Source organism: Nilaparvata lugens, chromosome 3 (assembly GCF_014356525.2).
Source record: "Nilaparvata lugens isolate BPH chromosome 3, ASM1435652v1, whole genome shotgun sequence".
Classification (NCBI taxonomy): Eukaryota; Metazoa; Arthropoda; class Insecta; order Hemiptera; family Delphacidae; genus Nilaparvata; species Nilaparvata lugens.
Window position 1 is genome coordinate 77,900,319 of NC_052506.1, and position 16,939 is coordinate 77,917,257.

At 36.4% G+C, this 16,939-nt stretch overlaps 1 protein-coding gene across 1 annotated transcript in view; it reads left to right on the forward strand.

Moving 5' to 3' along the window:
• Window positions 1-16,939, forward strand: part of LOC111045453 (39S ribosomal protein L28, mitochondrial) — a 35,761-nt gene that overhangs the window by 11,212 nt on the left and 7,610 nt on the right. Inside the window, exons 5-7 of the mRNA XM_039422904.1 lie at window positions 1,575-1,833; window positions 8,334-8,477; window positions 16,448-16,620. Of these exons, the coding sequence (XP_039278838.1) occupies window positions 1,575-1,833; window positions 8,334-8,477; window positions 16,448-16,620 (576 nt within the window). The remainder of the gene's footprint in view (window positions 1-1,574; window positions 1,834-8,333; window positions 8,478-16,447; window positions 16,621-16,939) is intronic.

Genomic DNA, 16,939 nt, shown 5'->3' on the forward strand with positions numbered 1-16,939 from the left:
AGAACTGAGAAAACGCAAAAAAAACGCTAATTTTGGGCGTATCTTTGGCGTTATTTTAAAACACAACATTATTAAACCCCAGCTGAGCTTCTGTAGTAAATTTAAAGCTGAGAAAGCGCAAAAAAACGCTAACTTTGGGCGTATTTTTGACGTTATTACAAATAACTTCTAACACAACATTATTACACCCTAGCTGAGCTTTTGTACTAAATTTGAACATTTTCTGTTCATTTGTTCTCAATAAAGCTGAGAAAACGCTGAAAACGCAGATTTTGGGCGTATCTTTGAAATTTTTCCAAATCCGTTCTTAATGCGCTTCTAAAGGGCCAACTGAACATACCTACCAATTTTTTGGTAGTTTCTTTTAAAAGCCAAACCGGTTTTTGGTCCAGTAGATTTTTAGCTCTGCGAGTGAGTGAGTGAGTCAGTCAGTCAGTGAGTGAGTGCCATTCCGCTTTTATATATATAGATTTATGAAACTAACTATTGTATGTAATTGTAAACGATTTTCTGTAATTGATGTAGTAGTTGTAGTTTTTTGGGAAAAAACATTTATTTATTTATTTAAACGATACTGCAGGCATGTCAAGCGAATTTATACAAGCTTAATCTCAACGCTTCTTTCTCATTTTTCTATTTATTTGTTTTCCCATTCCATCTCATTTTCCCATTTGTAGGTTATATTTTGTCTTAAGAATCAATTTGATAAACATGTTCAACATCTACTCGAATCAACAAAACTTGAAGAAGGGTCTACATTGGTAGAGTGGACCCGTTCTTGTAAACTTGACTTCGAGTGTGCAAAATACATTCATTTTATAGAAAACTCGAAATCAAGTAAACGTTACCATAGAGAAACAATAGCGTAAGTAGATATCCCATGGTATAGGGCGTTTATGTTGCAACTTTTACTGATATTTCAAGCCGATAGTCCACGTAGTTTTTACCCGTGAAGCTGTATGACGCTGGTAGTCTCTAATACTGAGCCGGTCATACACTCTCGCCCCAACAAAACAGTGAAAATCGACAGTAATCGGCTTGAGATATCAGTAAAAGTTGCAACATAAATGCCCCATACCATGGGATATCTACTTATGCTATTGTTTCTCTATGACGTTACTAATGTAAACGCTCCTTAATGACAGTCAAACTTTTTCTTGTGACTTGAGTAATTCAAAAATGTGAAAGTAACACATAACCTAGCTACATTTTCGACTGTTGTAAAAATTAGAATTTTAGGTTAGGTTAGGTTAGGTTACATTAAAATGGAACCGTTTTGGGCTTAAGCCTGTGGTACTTTTCTGGAAATTGTGTTTTTTTTAATGATTGAATAAATAAATACAAACCATCAACAAGATATTATGTTTAATTTTTGTCTATGTTTATTTTGTATTAATGTTGATAATTCATGAAGTGCAAACATAACCTATTTTTGGACAATTTCTATCTAAATTTTGGAAAGGAACTGTTTTGGGCTTCAAGCCTGTTATTCCTTCCCCAATCATTCATAGTTGAGAATATATTGTATAATTGTATATGTATCAATGTATAAATAAATAATATACTTTTTGCAGTACACCGGTACAGAACATCCCGATACTGCCAGTGTTTCCGCGGGAGTCGAACCAGGGTCTGTGGGGCGGCGAGGGCGTGGTGAAGGGCTACGTGAAGCCGGGCAAGTATGCCGAGAAGTCGGTCAAACTGTGGTTTCCCATCCTGAAGCGATCGGTCATCCACAGTGAGGTGCTCGACAAACGTATGACCACAATCGTCACTCAGCGCACCATCGATCTCATTATCGATCATCATGGTCTCGATCACTACTTGCTAAAGGTCGATCAATACTTTTATTCTATCAAACAATCATAATTTTCAGTGAAATATCTATGTCTATTGAGATTTGTTACATACAGGGTGGGTGAAAAGTCCGAGAACGGCTTAATATCTGTTTCGTATTTAGTGTTATCATTTTATTGTAGCTTGAGAGTTGTCACCTGGTCATATGGGACATATATATGAATCATATATTTATCTCATATTGATCAGGATTTTAGAGTTTTAATTTAGAAAAGTTTAATGAACAGTGTTTTTGTCTTTGAACGATTTTTGTCATCGACAGAAAGATTGTTTATTTCATTTGTTATTAAAATTAATGTAGCTTCTCTTTTTGTTTTTTGATAACAAACGTGCCGCTTGTGCGACTGATAAAAATATGTATTTGGAATGGCTTCCATGTTTGGCATTGACTGAGTTATATATTAATACCCAAAATTTTACTTTTGGTGGTGTGTGAGCTCGTTTGATAGGACTGTGAGTAAAGTCCGGCTGTTCTGGTGAAGGGGATAGATTTTGTTCTTGTTTTATAATACAGTTTTCCTGTCACAGTTCGGGCAGTTTAAAGAGAATTGTATTATTGAATAGGAAGGGATCTGAACCCACTTCATTAGATCAGTTTTTTTGATTTTTAATTAATAATTAACGTCGCGTTTCAACCAGTGGATGCCAAATTGGGAAGCCATTTTCATAAAGGTAGGTGACTACTGAGTCATTGTTTTAAATTTTTCATAACCACAACAAATGAATCTTTACTAGCAGCAAAGCGAGTAGCCCTTGAAACATCCATCTGTTTATTATTATTATTTTTTTTTGTTCCCCTCTTGACTACAGACTCAGGACGAGTCTTTCAGCGGGATGGTGATGTGTCACCTGGTCATATGGGACATATATATGAATCATATATTTATCTCATATTGATCAGGATTTTAGAGTTTTAATTTAGAAAAGTTTAATGAACAGTGTTTTTGTCTTAAGCTAATTTGTAATTTACCGCCAGCCCTCAGTTAGTTACTTGTGGTTGCACAGTTACCCTTTCTTTGTAATCTAGCGCATGCGTTCAGTGGAAGCGTCCCTGGTTTTGCATTCGTAGTAAGTGACCGTCAGGAGAAACTTCTAAACCGCTCTCGTTATAACCTCTTATTATTACCAGTATTGTGGAAAACCACATTTAATTCTTATTATGATAAATTATTATACCGGCCGTGACAAACCGTAACTCATACCTCAATCCTTCCCGCAATATTGTTCCACCTCATTTCCGACCTTTTACCGCAAATAGTGAAATACCTAAAAGTGCTTCAAGACATTTATCATCGACGCTACACCAACGAACCAACGCTTCAACTACATATGGTGAAAAGGAACAATATCAAGGTATTTAGATTCATTTATAAATTTCATTATTTTTATCCTCGCATCGCGTTTTGTGGTATCCTCACCCCTTCCTCTGGTCCTCCATTTTAATACAGTCTTATTCTCTACTCCTTTTATTTCTTCAATATCCTCAATCCCGAACAATATCTCATACACAAAGGTAATTTGATGGTGGGTGTGATTGGGGATCCTACTCAAATTGAAAATATCACTTTACTATGACTTCAAAAATCTGGTCCGCCATCTTGGATCCGCCATATTGAAAGCAACTTTATTTTTTTAAATAGGAAGGTGGTCATGCGATAGACCTACATGATTTCGATACGAAATTTCAAGAAAAAATTAATGGTGCAAGCCGCACATCGATATCTCAAACCGTTCAGAAGATATTCACATTATTAATCAATACTATTGAAAGCAGAAACAAGAGAAAAAGTATGAGAACGGCTTAGTATTTCATAAAAGATTGTGATTCCAAGGTGGGTTTGATTGGGGATCCCTCTTAAATTGAAAATACTACTTTACTATGACTTGAAAAAATCTGGCCGCCATCATGCGATACATTATTTCGATATTTCGACATTATAGGAAGGTAGTCATGCGATAGGCCTACATGATTTCGATACGAAATTTCAAGAAAAAATGAATGGTGAAAACCGCACATCGATATCGCAAACCGTTCAGAAGATATTCACATTATTAATCAATACCACTTATGTATTTCATTAACTGATATGTATGATATTGATCAATAATGTGAATATATTCTGAACGGTTTGCGATATCGATATGCGGTTTTCTCCATTCTTTTTTTCTTGAAATTTCGTATCGAAATCATGTATCGCATGACCCTTCCTATTAAAAAAAAATTGCATTCAATATGGCGGACCAGATTTTTGAAGTAATAGTAAAGTAGTATTCTCAATTTGAGTAGGATTCCCAATCAAACCCACCTTGGAATCACAATCTTTTATGAGATACTAAGCCGTTCTCATATTTTTTCTCTTGTTTCTGCTTTCAATAGTATTGATTATGTGAATATCTTCTGAACGGTTTGAGATATCGATATGCGGCTTGCACCATTAATTTTTTCTTGAAATTTCGTATCGAAATCATGTAGGTCTATCGCATGACCACCTTCCTATTAAAAAAAAAATAAAGTTGCTTTCAATATGGCGGATCCAAGATGGCGGACCAGATTTCCCAATCAAACCCACCGTCAAATAACCTTTGTGTATGAGATATCAAGCCGTTCTCGGACTTTTCACCCACTCTGTATACCGGGTGCGGCAGCAAAACTTCCTTTTTTAAAGTGAACGCCATTTAGTCAGCTGATGTCGTAGTAGAGCAAAATTGGTGTAGCTAGAGAGGTCAGACTTTAAAGTTTTCTTCGCGACATGTTCAGTCACTATCATGCTTTGCAACAATTAGAAGCGTGCATTTTCAAATAAAAACACACATATGTTGTCAAATTCTACACAGTTTTATTTGGTACAGGCTGACTATCAGTCAGCTTGAAAATGTAACCTGTGAGGTCACGAAACCATGGTAAATAAATCTGTGTAGAATTTGACAAGATATGTGTGTTTTTATTTCATTATGGAACAGTTCTACAATATTGACAGTGACTCAGTCGAAGCGTGCATTTGCCGTTGAGACTTATTTTTCGAGCGGATGTTCTGTGATCACAACCCAGAACCCTCACAACCCTCGAAATCGCTTTGATTTAGTCCGTTTGGCTACTGTCACGGACCGAAATAGTATATTTCGCACCTAGAGCAGAAAATGAGATTTTTCCAGCTCGAAATCGGTTTTCAAGTCCGAGGCCGTAGGCCGAGGACTAGAGAAGATTGAGAGCTGGAAAAACATTTTTGCCCGTGGTGCGAACGATATTTTTCGCCACACTACAGGTATTGCTGACAAAATAAATAAAGAATACAAAATGAAGAATACTCGTTAAGCTATCGTACCTATCTCTTGATTTTAGTGGTAGAAGATTTGCAGTCAGGATTTCAGATTCTTCTAAAATTTCACTTGGAATACCACAGTCATCTTCAAGCATTTTTGAAAATTCGGAATGCACTAATCAACAATAAATAATTGAATAAAACTGGTTGCGAAGCGAATTAGTTTGATTCGAAACTGGAACTGAAATCATGGCGACTTCAGCTGATGATGAAAGTGGACACTCGCCCGATCTAGCGGATGACTTATTAACTACTTCCATGAGCGGCTGGAAAGAGACAACTTTTTGGCCTAGACCGGAAAAGAAACCCTTTTCTGACGTCGTCTGCAAACAAGGTCTTTCAGATCTACGTAGGGACTGGAAAACAGCTGCTTTCTGTGCAGTGTGGCGAAAATCAATTATTACGTGGGTCACTACGTTTAGATAAACTGCAAGTGTGACAAGACGAAGAACAGGAGTCCCTCGGCCCATTAGGTCACCTGAGAGCATTGAGGCAGTGAGAGTTTCAATGTTGCGATCACCACAGCGTTCTGCGCGTAAACATGCTTCTGCTCTTGAACTTTCCAATCCTCCTGTGAGACAAATTCTCCATGATAATCTTAATTTTCATCCATACTAGATGGCAATTGTGCAGGAACTCTCTGAACGTGACTTCAATTGAGGGACCACTATCCAGGACGCCTCATCTCAATTAGGAGCGACTTCGAGTGGCCAGCCCGATCTCCCGATTTGAACCCTTGTGATTTTTTAAAATTCCTTGTTTATCTTTATGTGAACCGTTCAAGGACCCTACAAGATTTGATGACCAATATTAGGGAAAAAAATTGCCAACATAACGCCTGCAAAGCTGGCAGGAGTCATGACACACGCCAAACTCAGTGTATGGAGAATGGGGGATTTGATATGATAGGACCTGATTTGATATTCAAAACTAAATAAAACAAAACTTTATAATTTAAGTGTCTACATTACAAAAGATGAACACAAACATTCTGATTTAAACAAAGAATTTTATTTACTTTTGAAAAAAGGAAGTTTTGCTGCCGCACTCTGTATAATTACGAGGGTCATTTTTTCGACCTCAAAGTCACCAGCCCACCAAAATTTCAAATTCAAATTTTATTTATTCAAACTCACAATAATAACATTCAGAATCAATAAGAAAAACAAAACACTCAGCTCAGTAAGATAAAAAATAAATAATGCAAGATTAATAAAATAAATACTGGTATGTTTTATTAGAAATACTTTACTAATCTAATTACTATCGATCATAATGGTTTCGATCACTACTTGCTGAAGGTCGATCAATAAATACTTCTTTTATCATCAAACAATCGTAATTTTTAGTGAAATATTTATATCTATTGAGAATTATTACATAGAATTATTAGTCCCCGTTTGAGAGAATTCCAATTCAAGAGTTGTGAGCTTTAGATGCTGAATAACGAAGAGATACTGTGGATTCAAGTCCATCTTGATGACGGATGACTCGGGATTGGCTTGAATGAGTTCAACCTCTTCGACTAAGGCTCAACTCACACTTACGCGACTCAAGTCGAGAAGAGACTGCGACGCAGCATGTGTTTCCAAATGGCGACACTCAGACCAGTCGATTCTAGTCTCCGCGACCTCACGACTGTGAGACTGAGTCGAGCGTCGAGTCGACATGTTGGTCGAGCCTCGACTTGAGTTGGTAGTACCGTGCATTTTTAATGAAAGTGATGTTTTATCATTTTAGATTAACTCAATAATAAGAATTAGATAAGACAATATATTCATAATAATTATTATAAAATTTGTTACATGCTAAGTAGTGACTAATTAGATCGTATATTTTTAATAATGTGAGGTTAGAAAATGGAGTAGCATGGAACTGAAGTAGTTCATTTCATTTTGTGTTCAATCATCTAGTTTTTTCGAATATTAATTCAAACGTGGACTGCGAATACGCCCCCCCGTTCCGAAAAGCCAATTTTCTGACTCCAGCTGTTTAAGGGAGCCGGCCCTAAGTGAGTTTTAATACGATCCACATGAATGACGATCCTCCATCTGAATGTATGTACGAAGGTGGACCAGATAAGACGAAAAGGTTATCTGATGACTGTCTCGGCCAATGGCCCATATGAATAAAACCAGAGAAAATGCTCATGAGCAAACGCATGGAGCATAAGGTTTTGCTCATGAGCATTCGCTCATTTCTATATGAATAAACTTTACCTTATGCTCCTGAATTCTGGAGCAAATGCTCACGTATTTTAAAGATTTTTCATCAGCTGATTCGCCTTTGTGGCCTTACTTTGTTTTTATAGCTCACGTAAGTGCTAAATATGCAAGTTAGGAGACACCGCTTGTGTTTGCGTCGTCTGCTCTGTTTTCTATTTATGAATTGAGTTCTAGGTTAGTTGAGTTTAGAATTCTGAAATAATAGCGTGAAAAAATGTCATCTCTATAATAATCTTTAGCATATCTTATAATACCTATCAATAGCCTTCTTATAATCGTCTACACTCTCATCTTTTTAAATGCCTATTTCCTATTCTGTGATGGTTATCTTTATATCGGATAGGTATCTTTTGTATTCATCCTTTTGCAGGAATAATGGTGATATATATCATGGTTGAATCTAAAAAGATTTTTATAGTTTTCAACTATTGGTTGTGATCGTGTTTGGTATAGTTTCCTCTTACTCACACGAATTAGTTGAGCCATTTTACTATAAGCAAAAGGTGAAAAGCTGCTCCAGAGTAGACTCACCTTTTTTGAAGCATTTGCTTCGAAAGTTGAGCAAATGCTCTAGTTTATAAACACAATTTTGAGCAAAAGCTTTTACTATTTTTTTGATGAGCATGAGCAAAAGGTTTTGCTCATGTTTATTCATAGAAAATGAAGCAAATGCTCCATATTTTAGAAGTATAAGCAAATGCTCAACTTTATTCATATGGCCCAATGTGTATGTACAAGGAAGAGCCCATGGAAATCGTCCACTATTCTTCTTTTCAAGATTCCAATTTCCTTCAAATGAGAATATAAATGTGATGTCCAGGAATCTGTTTCATAGAGCTTCCAGTAAATGTTTCCAAAAAATATTGAGTAAATCGTTCTTGAAACATTTCTCCATGCTCGGTATTTTGAATGTTGTTTTGTATTGTTTCAGACTCGAGCGTGTGATATCCAGTCAGAGTTGGGCTTGAAGTTGAAGAGAAAGATCCTGATGGCGTTGTTCTACAAAACCCTCTACAAAGATGATCCTATAAAACAGGAGGAGATCTACAATAAGTACAAACACTACTTGAAAGATGTGAGTACCTGTAAGTTAGTGGGGTATCATAATTGAAACTAAGTTTAGTATTAGCAATTTTGTATGTATAATACAGAGTTATCATAAAATAATGGTGCGGTTTCGAACATGGTTTAAAGAAAAACCAAATAACTTACAGTTAATGTTGTTTATTGATCTAATTTGTCGTCTCGAAACAGATTTTTTTACATAATTAATACATTTCAATATGTGCGCCCTTAGTCGCTCGACAAATGTCCAAACGATAATCAATTTCTCTGAAAACTCACACACAATTGTTAAGAAACATCATTATTCGTAAATGTTTGATGTGGTGTGATTGAAAATCGCGTAATAGGGCATTCCTTCTCTTTGATGAAAGAACGATTAATGGAGTTGTGTATCTCGACATGCTAATCAATTATTGCTTCCTCAGCTAGATGAACTCGAAAATATTCATCAACTTTATTTCCAACAAGATGGTGCTCCACCACAATTCAGTGCATTGATGACGGACGCTTTGAACGAAAAATTTGGAGATCGAAGGATCTATGGTGGGGCCTCCAAGGAGTCCATACCTGACACCTTGTGATTTTTTCTTGTGGGGTGACATCAAAAACATTGTTTATTCACGATCTGAGCCACTTAAAAACAGTATTAATGAAGCAATGACACCCATAACGGAAGAAATGTTAGTGAATGTTTGGATATAAATTGATTATCGTTTGTCGAGCGAGTAAGGGCGCACATATTAAAATGTATTAATTATGTAAAAAAACTGTTTTAAACGACAAATTAGATGAATAAACAACATCAACTGTAAGTAATTTGGTTTTTCTTCAAACCATGTTCGAAACCGCACCATTCTTTTATGATAACCCTGTATAACAAATATGTATATGTTTTGTCAATAAACTCCTCTGGTTGCAATTCATTGGCAATCAGAGAAATTATTATTATTATTACCTATTAAATTATTGACCGAAGCGAAGCTGAGGTCTTAGGCTAGGCGCACACCAGTTAGTCAACACAAGACAAGACATGATCAAACACGTTTAGTCACAATACTTCATATAGTTGCTTATGACGCAACTCACACTGATTAGTCATTGCAATTAGACATGTCTTCATAAGCAACTATGTGAAGTATTGTGACTGAATGTTTATGGTCATGTCTTGTCTTGTCTTGTCTTGACTAACTGGTTTGTGCCTAGCCTAAGTATGGGCACACACCAGTTAGTCAAGACAAGACTAGTCACGATTAGTCACAATACTTCACATTGTTGCTTATGACGCAACACACCGATTAGTCATTGCAATTAGACATGTCTTCATATGCAACTATATGTGAAGTATTGTGACTAAACGTGTCTTGTCTTTTCTTTACTAACTGGTGTGTGACTAGCCTTAGTTTTGATTCAATCGGCTTTTGTCTATTTGTTTGTTTGTACCGCAGTTATTGTCAGATTTTGATGAAATTTAGTATACAAGTACTTTGAAACAAGGCGCGTCGACATATATATGAGGTTTTTTGAAATTTTGCATTTTAAGGATAATACAAAAGGAAAAGGAGTCTCCTTCGAACGCCAATATTACCGTAAAAATCAGACTATAGAATTATTCATCATTGACCGAGCGAAGTGAGGTCTAAGATTCAAGTCGACTGTTTGGCATTTTTCTTAATGTTTAATTGTTTATATGTTGCGCATTTACGACAAAACGCGGTAATAGATTTTCATAAAATTTTACAGGTATGTTCCGTTTTTAATTGCGCGTCGACGTATATACAAGGTTTTTAGGAAATTTTGCAATTCAAGGATAATATAAAAGGAAAAAGGAGCCTTCTTCATACGCCAATATTAGAGTAAAAATCTGGTGTGGCGCACTCACACAACTTTCCTTGCCGTTATGAAAATTGATCACCTGACGCTAGTGTTCCCGCGCATCTCAAGTCTACTATTCTAAGATTTGAGCCAGCTGGTGACAGGGCAATAACGCTGGACACACACATGAGGTCTGCTATCTCTTCATAGTGGATGATTTAATAGAATCAACAATAATTTGCAATTGAATAATCACATTTCGAGCGGAGCTCCTGAAATTTTTACAGATATGGGACTTGTGGCAGTTGATAGAGCTTATCGATGACTATTTTAGGTATCAATTTGATAAAAATCGTTGGAGCCGTTTCCGAGAAAATCACGAAAAACCCTGCTTTTGACAACATTTTCGCCATTTTAGCCGCCATCTTGAATTGCATTTGATCGAAATTGTTCGTGTCGGATCCTTATAGTGAAAGAACCTCAAGTTCCAAATTTCAAGTCATTCCGTTAATTGGGAGATGAGATATCGTGTACACAGACGCACATACACTCATACACACACACACACACACATACAGACCAATACCCAAAAACCAGTTTTTTGGACTCAGGGGACCTTGAAACGTATAGAAATTTATAAATTAGGGTACCTTGATTTTTTTCGGAAAGCAATACTTTCCTTACCTATGGTAATAGGGCAAGGAAAGTAAAAATCAGACTATAGAATTATTCATCATAAATCAGCTGACAAGTGATTACACAGATGTGTGGAGAAGCTAGTCTATTGCTGTATTTCCGTAAGGTCTATAGTTTCAATCAGGTACTTGTGGATGAGAATACTGTGTGAGGTCTACTGTTCACAGAACTACTAGTAAATTAGCTGTCTAGTGGATTATTAATTGCATGCAATGACACATGCAATTAATAACTGAAAGTAACGTAGTATTTTCTCTCGACCTTTCTGTGCTTTCAACTTGGGCTGACCTGTTGCCAGTATGTCTTGAAGGAGATTAGCTTCTGATGTTAGCATTTTTGATACACCAACCCCAACAGCCATTAGTCGTTTTCACACAGATATCTCGCCGGCACGACAGAATTTACTCTGATAGTCAGTATGGATAGAGGAGGCTGTGGTTTATAACCGCGCGAGGTCTACTGTTCACTGAAATACTAGTTAAAATAATTGGGTACGTTCTGGGAACACTGTAAGCGGTGAATTGTTCCAGTTCCATTGGTAGATTGTTCCAAGACACGTGGCTGGTGCTAAACGGTTCTCATGGAACGCCACTTCAAAATAAATAAACGTAAATACACACGTATTGTGTGTATATTGTTTTAGTACTAGTAGTTCTGTGAACAGTAGACCTCGCGCTCAGTAAGTTACATTGACCTGTTGTTATGTTTTCTCAAAAATTGATAAATAATTTAACAATTTAAAATGTCTAGAAAAAATCCTAAATAAACATAGAGCTTTCTGTCCTATCGTACCGTGACGTGTCGTCCCCGGAATGTGAGTGTGAGCGCTGTTATCAGGTCTGGCTGCAACTGTCTACAACGTTGATGGAAAGATACATTTTCAAGATGTAGATGTTTTGGAACGGGTAGCATTATAGTCCACTAAAAAGCTGATTTATGATGAATAATTCTATAGTCTGATTTTTACTCTAATATTGGCGTATGAAGGAGGCTCCTTTTTCCTTTTATATTATCATTGAAATGCAAAATTTCCAAAAACCTTGTATATACGTCGACGCGCAATTTAAAAAGGAACATACCGGTACCTGTCAAATTTCATGAAAATCTATTACCGCGTTTCGCCGTAAATGCGCAACATATAAACATTTAAACATTAAGAGAAATGCCAAACCATCGACTTGAATCTTGGACCTCACTTCGCTCGGTCAATTAATATTGAAGGTTTGTAAATTTTTAATTTGTTGGAGTAATGGCCAAGACACACATAACCGCACCGGGCCCGCGTCGACGTAAGCCCGGCCGAGCTAAGCCCGCCACACGGTGATGGTGGTAGGAGAACACACCTACTCCATGTGACAGCTGAGCGAGTGTTGGTTCATAGAGTCTAATCTTAGACCAGTTATAGAATACACACGGCCCATTGTATATTCATACTGAAAGTCGATGAAGCCAACATCTATTGCCATATCACCATATCGTGACGTCAGCATCGGATAAAAAACAATGTAAACAAACTCTGCAGAAAAGTTTTCTATACGATGCGTGACGTCACGATATGGTGATATGGCAGTAGATGTTGGCTTCAGAGGCTAGACTTTCCAGCGTGTCTATTCTATAACTGGTCTAAGAGTCTAATACTACTTTGTTGTTGACTTTCATTGGGTGAAACGTATTGTGGGGACTCGGTGACCGAAGAGTGTGATGATTTCTTGCTGCCTGACATGATAAATTACAATGTAGTATGGTTCGTATCCAATGAAAGAGGGCTATGATTTGTTGGTTTCTTTAATTCTTCGTTAACTGCTTCAACCCAAAGTGAAAAACGCAGATTTGGCCTGATTCAACAATACAGGGTCAACAGGGTGCTGCTGGAGGCTGATTGCACTTTGGGTTATTTGTTTCTTTCAAAAATGAATAATAATAATAATAATAATTTCTCTGATTGCCAATGAATTGCAACCAGAGGAGTTTATTGACAAAACATATACATAGTTGTTATATTATACATACAAAATTGTTAATACTAAACTTAGTTCTAATTATGATACCCCACTATAATAATATGTGTCGGGGTGATCATAATATTCTCTTCTAAAACATGTATAAAAATGTAATTAGTAATTTTAGTTATAAAGGTTTGTTAGTTATTAAAGGTAGAATAAAAAGAAGACAGTAGTTCATTCTATATCCTATTTACAATGAGCTCCTCGGTCTGGTAAATGCCAGTATCATATAACCAATTCCGTACTGCTCTTTTAAATCTATTTATATTTATTTCGTCCTTTGCGATCTGCGGGATTTTATTGTAAATTCTAGGACCTAAATATTGTACAGATCTCTGACCAAAAGCTGTGTTCATTCTGGGAACTAGAAGAAAATTCAGATTTCTAATTCTAGTGTTGTGGCTATGGAAAATTGAATCGGTAAAATTTGTATTTTTCTGAATATAAAATTACTAAACTAATACATATAACTGTCTGACGCTGAGAGCTCTACTTTCGGTGAACAATTCACTTGTTGGAAAACGGTTGTTTCTGTTTATCATAACCTTGAGAATATGTTTCTGAGCTTTAAAAATGTAATCCAAAATTTAATAATTCAAACCAACAGTCCATATCTCGAAAGTGACTCTACAAGTGAGAAATATACTATTTTAATCATATCTTTACTAATTATATGACGAAGCTGGTAGAACTTAAAAATGAGCTTTCTTATTTTCTTAGTTGTGTACGATATATGCTTATCCCATTTCAATCGATCATCTACAATTATATCTAGATATTTAACACTATCAGAGCGCTTAATGAGAGGACAATCACAGTTTTGATTCTCCCCTTTACAATAATGGAGCTTCATTGATGACTTTGATGGTTTGGTACTATCAGTTATAGAAAAGGTTAAGAAATTTGTTTTCCTTGCATTTAATGCTAATAGGTTGTTCCCCATCCATGTGGTGACCCTGGAGAGTTCTGTTTCTGCTGTTTGAAATACCTCATCCCATTTTCTACCCTGGAAAAGCAGGGCCGTGTCATCTGCAAATCGTAATCAGAATATACTCGTAATTAATGTAGCATACCTGGTGCTTTCAGTGTCTCGGAAATGACTTTTTCCTACAGATACCTTAAAAAGAAACCATTTGTGCACTGATTGCAGGCTGCAAAGAATCACTTTTCCGCACTAGTGCGCAAAGTGAGTACTTTGCTTACTCCAGATTTGCAGCATGACAACGCAAAATAGTTAGTAGGTTAATGGAGCACCAGTGCAGGAAAATAAAAATTAAGTTGGTAACTGCACTAATAGTGAGGCCCACGTTATTATGGCAGTGGAGGACAGCGTCGCCTTGCCATTATGTGCCTTCATTATTTATAGTCATTTCAATGCTTACATAACATAAACCCCCTTCAAGCAGTCACATAAATTTTCAATTGAATTACTAATCATGATAATTCAATTTTAAATAAATTAAGGTTTTTATTAATAATAAAATTACACAGAAAAACATTTGATGGATTTCAGGGAATTTTACCTATAATTACCCACTTTTCATATTCAATGGTAACTGTAGGAAAAATTTAATGTGAAATACGTGCGCAAAGTTCGTTTGCTGCACTCAAGAAACCGTCTTGTAAACGTTTGTAAACGTTTCTTTCGGTGCAGCAAACTGTCACTTTGCGCACTAGTTGCACAAATAACTATTCCGCACCCTTTCCTTGTATTCGGCATTGCGATATTTCTCATCACTTTGATCGTACAAAACTGGAAAATTCCGTATCTCTTCAATAAGTTTTTCACTCTCCATGATACACGAGACCGCATCTTCACCGTCAAAAAGTAAACTGAACTAGTCGGTGACGGCGCGGGCAACAAACACGGTGACGGCGCGGGCACGGCTCGGGCAACGAACACAGTGGCGGTGCTGGCGCGGTACGGTAGTATGTGTCCCTACACGTTTGAAAGCCTTTGTTTTCTCACTCGCAGTAGTACGTCCGACACTCGGCCGTACGTCGGCGCGGGCTTGGTGCGGATATGTGTGTCCCGGCCTTTTAACAAATCAGTTTAGAACAATATTCTCTCATATTTATAATCTATGGTACTCCATCACATTATAGATTATTAACATTGAGGGCTTGTAACTTTTTCTATGGCAAATAATAATTGTGTATTTAGTGTGATTTTGTTCAGTATACAGAAGAGGAAATAGTGTGACTATTTTTATAAAAAGTATTTGATAACAAATCAGAGTAGAAACATTATCTCTCATATTTAAAATCAATTGTACTTTATCACATTATAGATTATTAATATCGACGGTTTTAATTTTATTCCATGGCAAATAGTTGTGAATCTATGTGATTTTTTTCAGTACACAGAGGAGAACATAGATTGGCCTTGGGTGGGTGGGTGTGTGTGTGTTATGCCACAAGTCCCATATCTGTAAACATTTCAGGAGCTCCGCCCCATCTATGCAAAGTTTGATTTTAGATTCCCAATTATCAGGCTTCAGATACAATTTAAACAAAGATTTTGAGTGGAAAAGATTCAGCATGAGAATCTCTACAATTAATGTTAAGTAACATTTTCACCTAAAATTGAAAATAAGCTCGAAATTCGAGAAAATGTGATTATCCAATTGCAAACTGTTGGCAACTGTTGATTATATTAAATGATTCACTATGAAGAGATAGCAGACCTCGTATGTCTCCAGCGTTATTGTCCTGTCACCAGCTGGATCTTTGTTAATAAGTAGACTTGAGATGCGCGTTAACACTACCGTCAGGTGATTAATTTTTCATATCGGCAAGGAAAGTTGTGTGAGTGCGCCACACCAGATTTTTATAAAAAGTATTTGGGAACAAATCAATGTAGAACAATATTCTCTTATATTTGTTATCTATTGTACTCTATGGCTCAACTCACACTACCTCGACTCAAATTGTACGATCCCAGTCGAGAATACTCCTCCAATCTCTCAACCTTACGACTTTTTTGCTCATTGCCACTACTTCAGTTCCATGCTACTCCATTTTCTAACCTTACTTTATTAAAAGATCTAATTCGTCTCTACTTAGCATGTAACAAATTTTATAATAATTATTATGAATATATTGTCTTATATAATTATTATTATTGTCTTATCTAAAATGATAAAACATCACTTTCATAAAACATAACCTAACTTCCATTAAAAATGCATGGTACTACGCAACTCAAGCCGAGGCTCGACCAACATGTCGAGTCGACGCTCGACTCAGTCTCACAGTCGTGAGGTCGCGGAGACTAGAGTCGACTGGTCTGAGTGTCACCATTTGAAAACACATGCTGCATCGAGAAGAGACTAGAGTCGCAGTCTCTTCTCGACTTAAGCCCATCACATTCACACACAAAAAATGAATTGACATTATAGATTATTCATATTGAAGGTTGTAACTTTTTCAATGGAAAATAATTGTTTATTTTGTGTGATTTGTTCAGTACACAGAAGAGGACATAGAGTGGTACGGGCTGAACCATTACGAGGCGTTGCGCAAGTTTGAATATTTGGAGAGATGTCAATCTGTTCAGCCGCCATTGAAACACCAATTCAGGAGCGAACTGATCGAGCAAATGAAGCAAGAAGTGATTCAAAAGGCATTGGACAGACAGAGGTATGGCTTCCCATTCAACCAATAAAATGAAATTAAATGAAACTTTATTTATTTCCACTTTTTGTGTAGTTGATATTGTGGTAATTATTCATATTAAAAAATAAAAAGACTAAGAAAATTGTCAAAAAACCACGGATTTTTTTGATAGTTAGAAAGACCGGTTTCGGTTGTTATACCATTGTCAATCTCTGATAAACTGATAAACGGTTTATCAAAGATTGACAATGGTGTAACAACCGAAACTGGTCTTTCTAACTATTTAATAAAATCGTGGTTTTTGACAATTTCTTAGTCTTTTTATTCAACTTTATTTATTTTT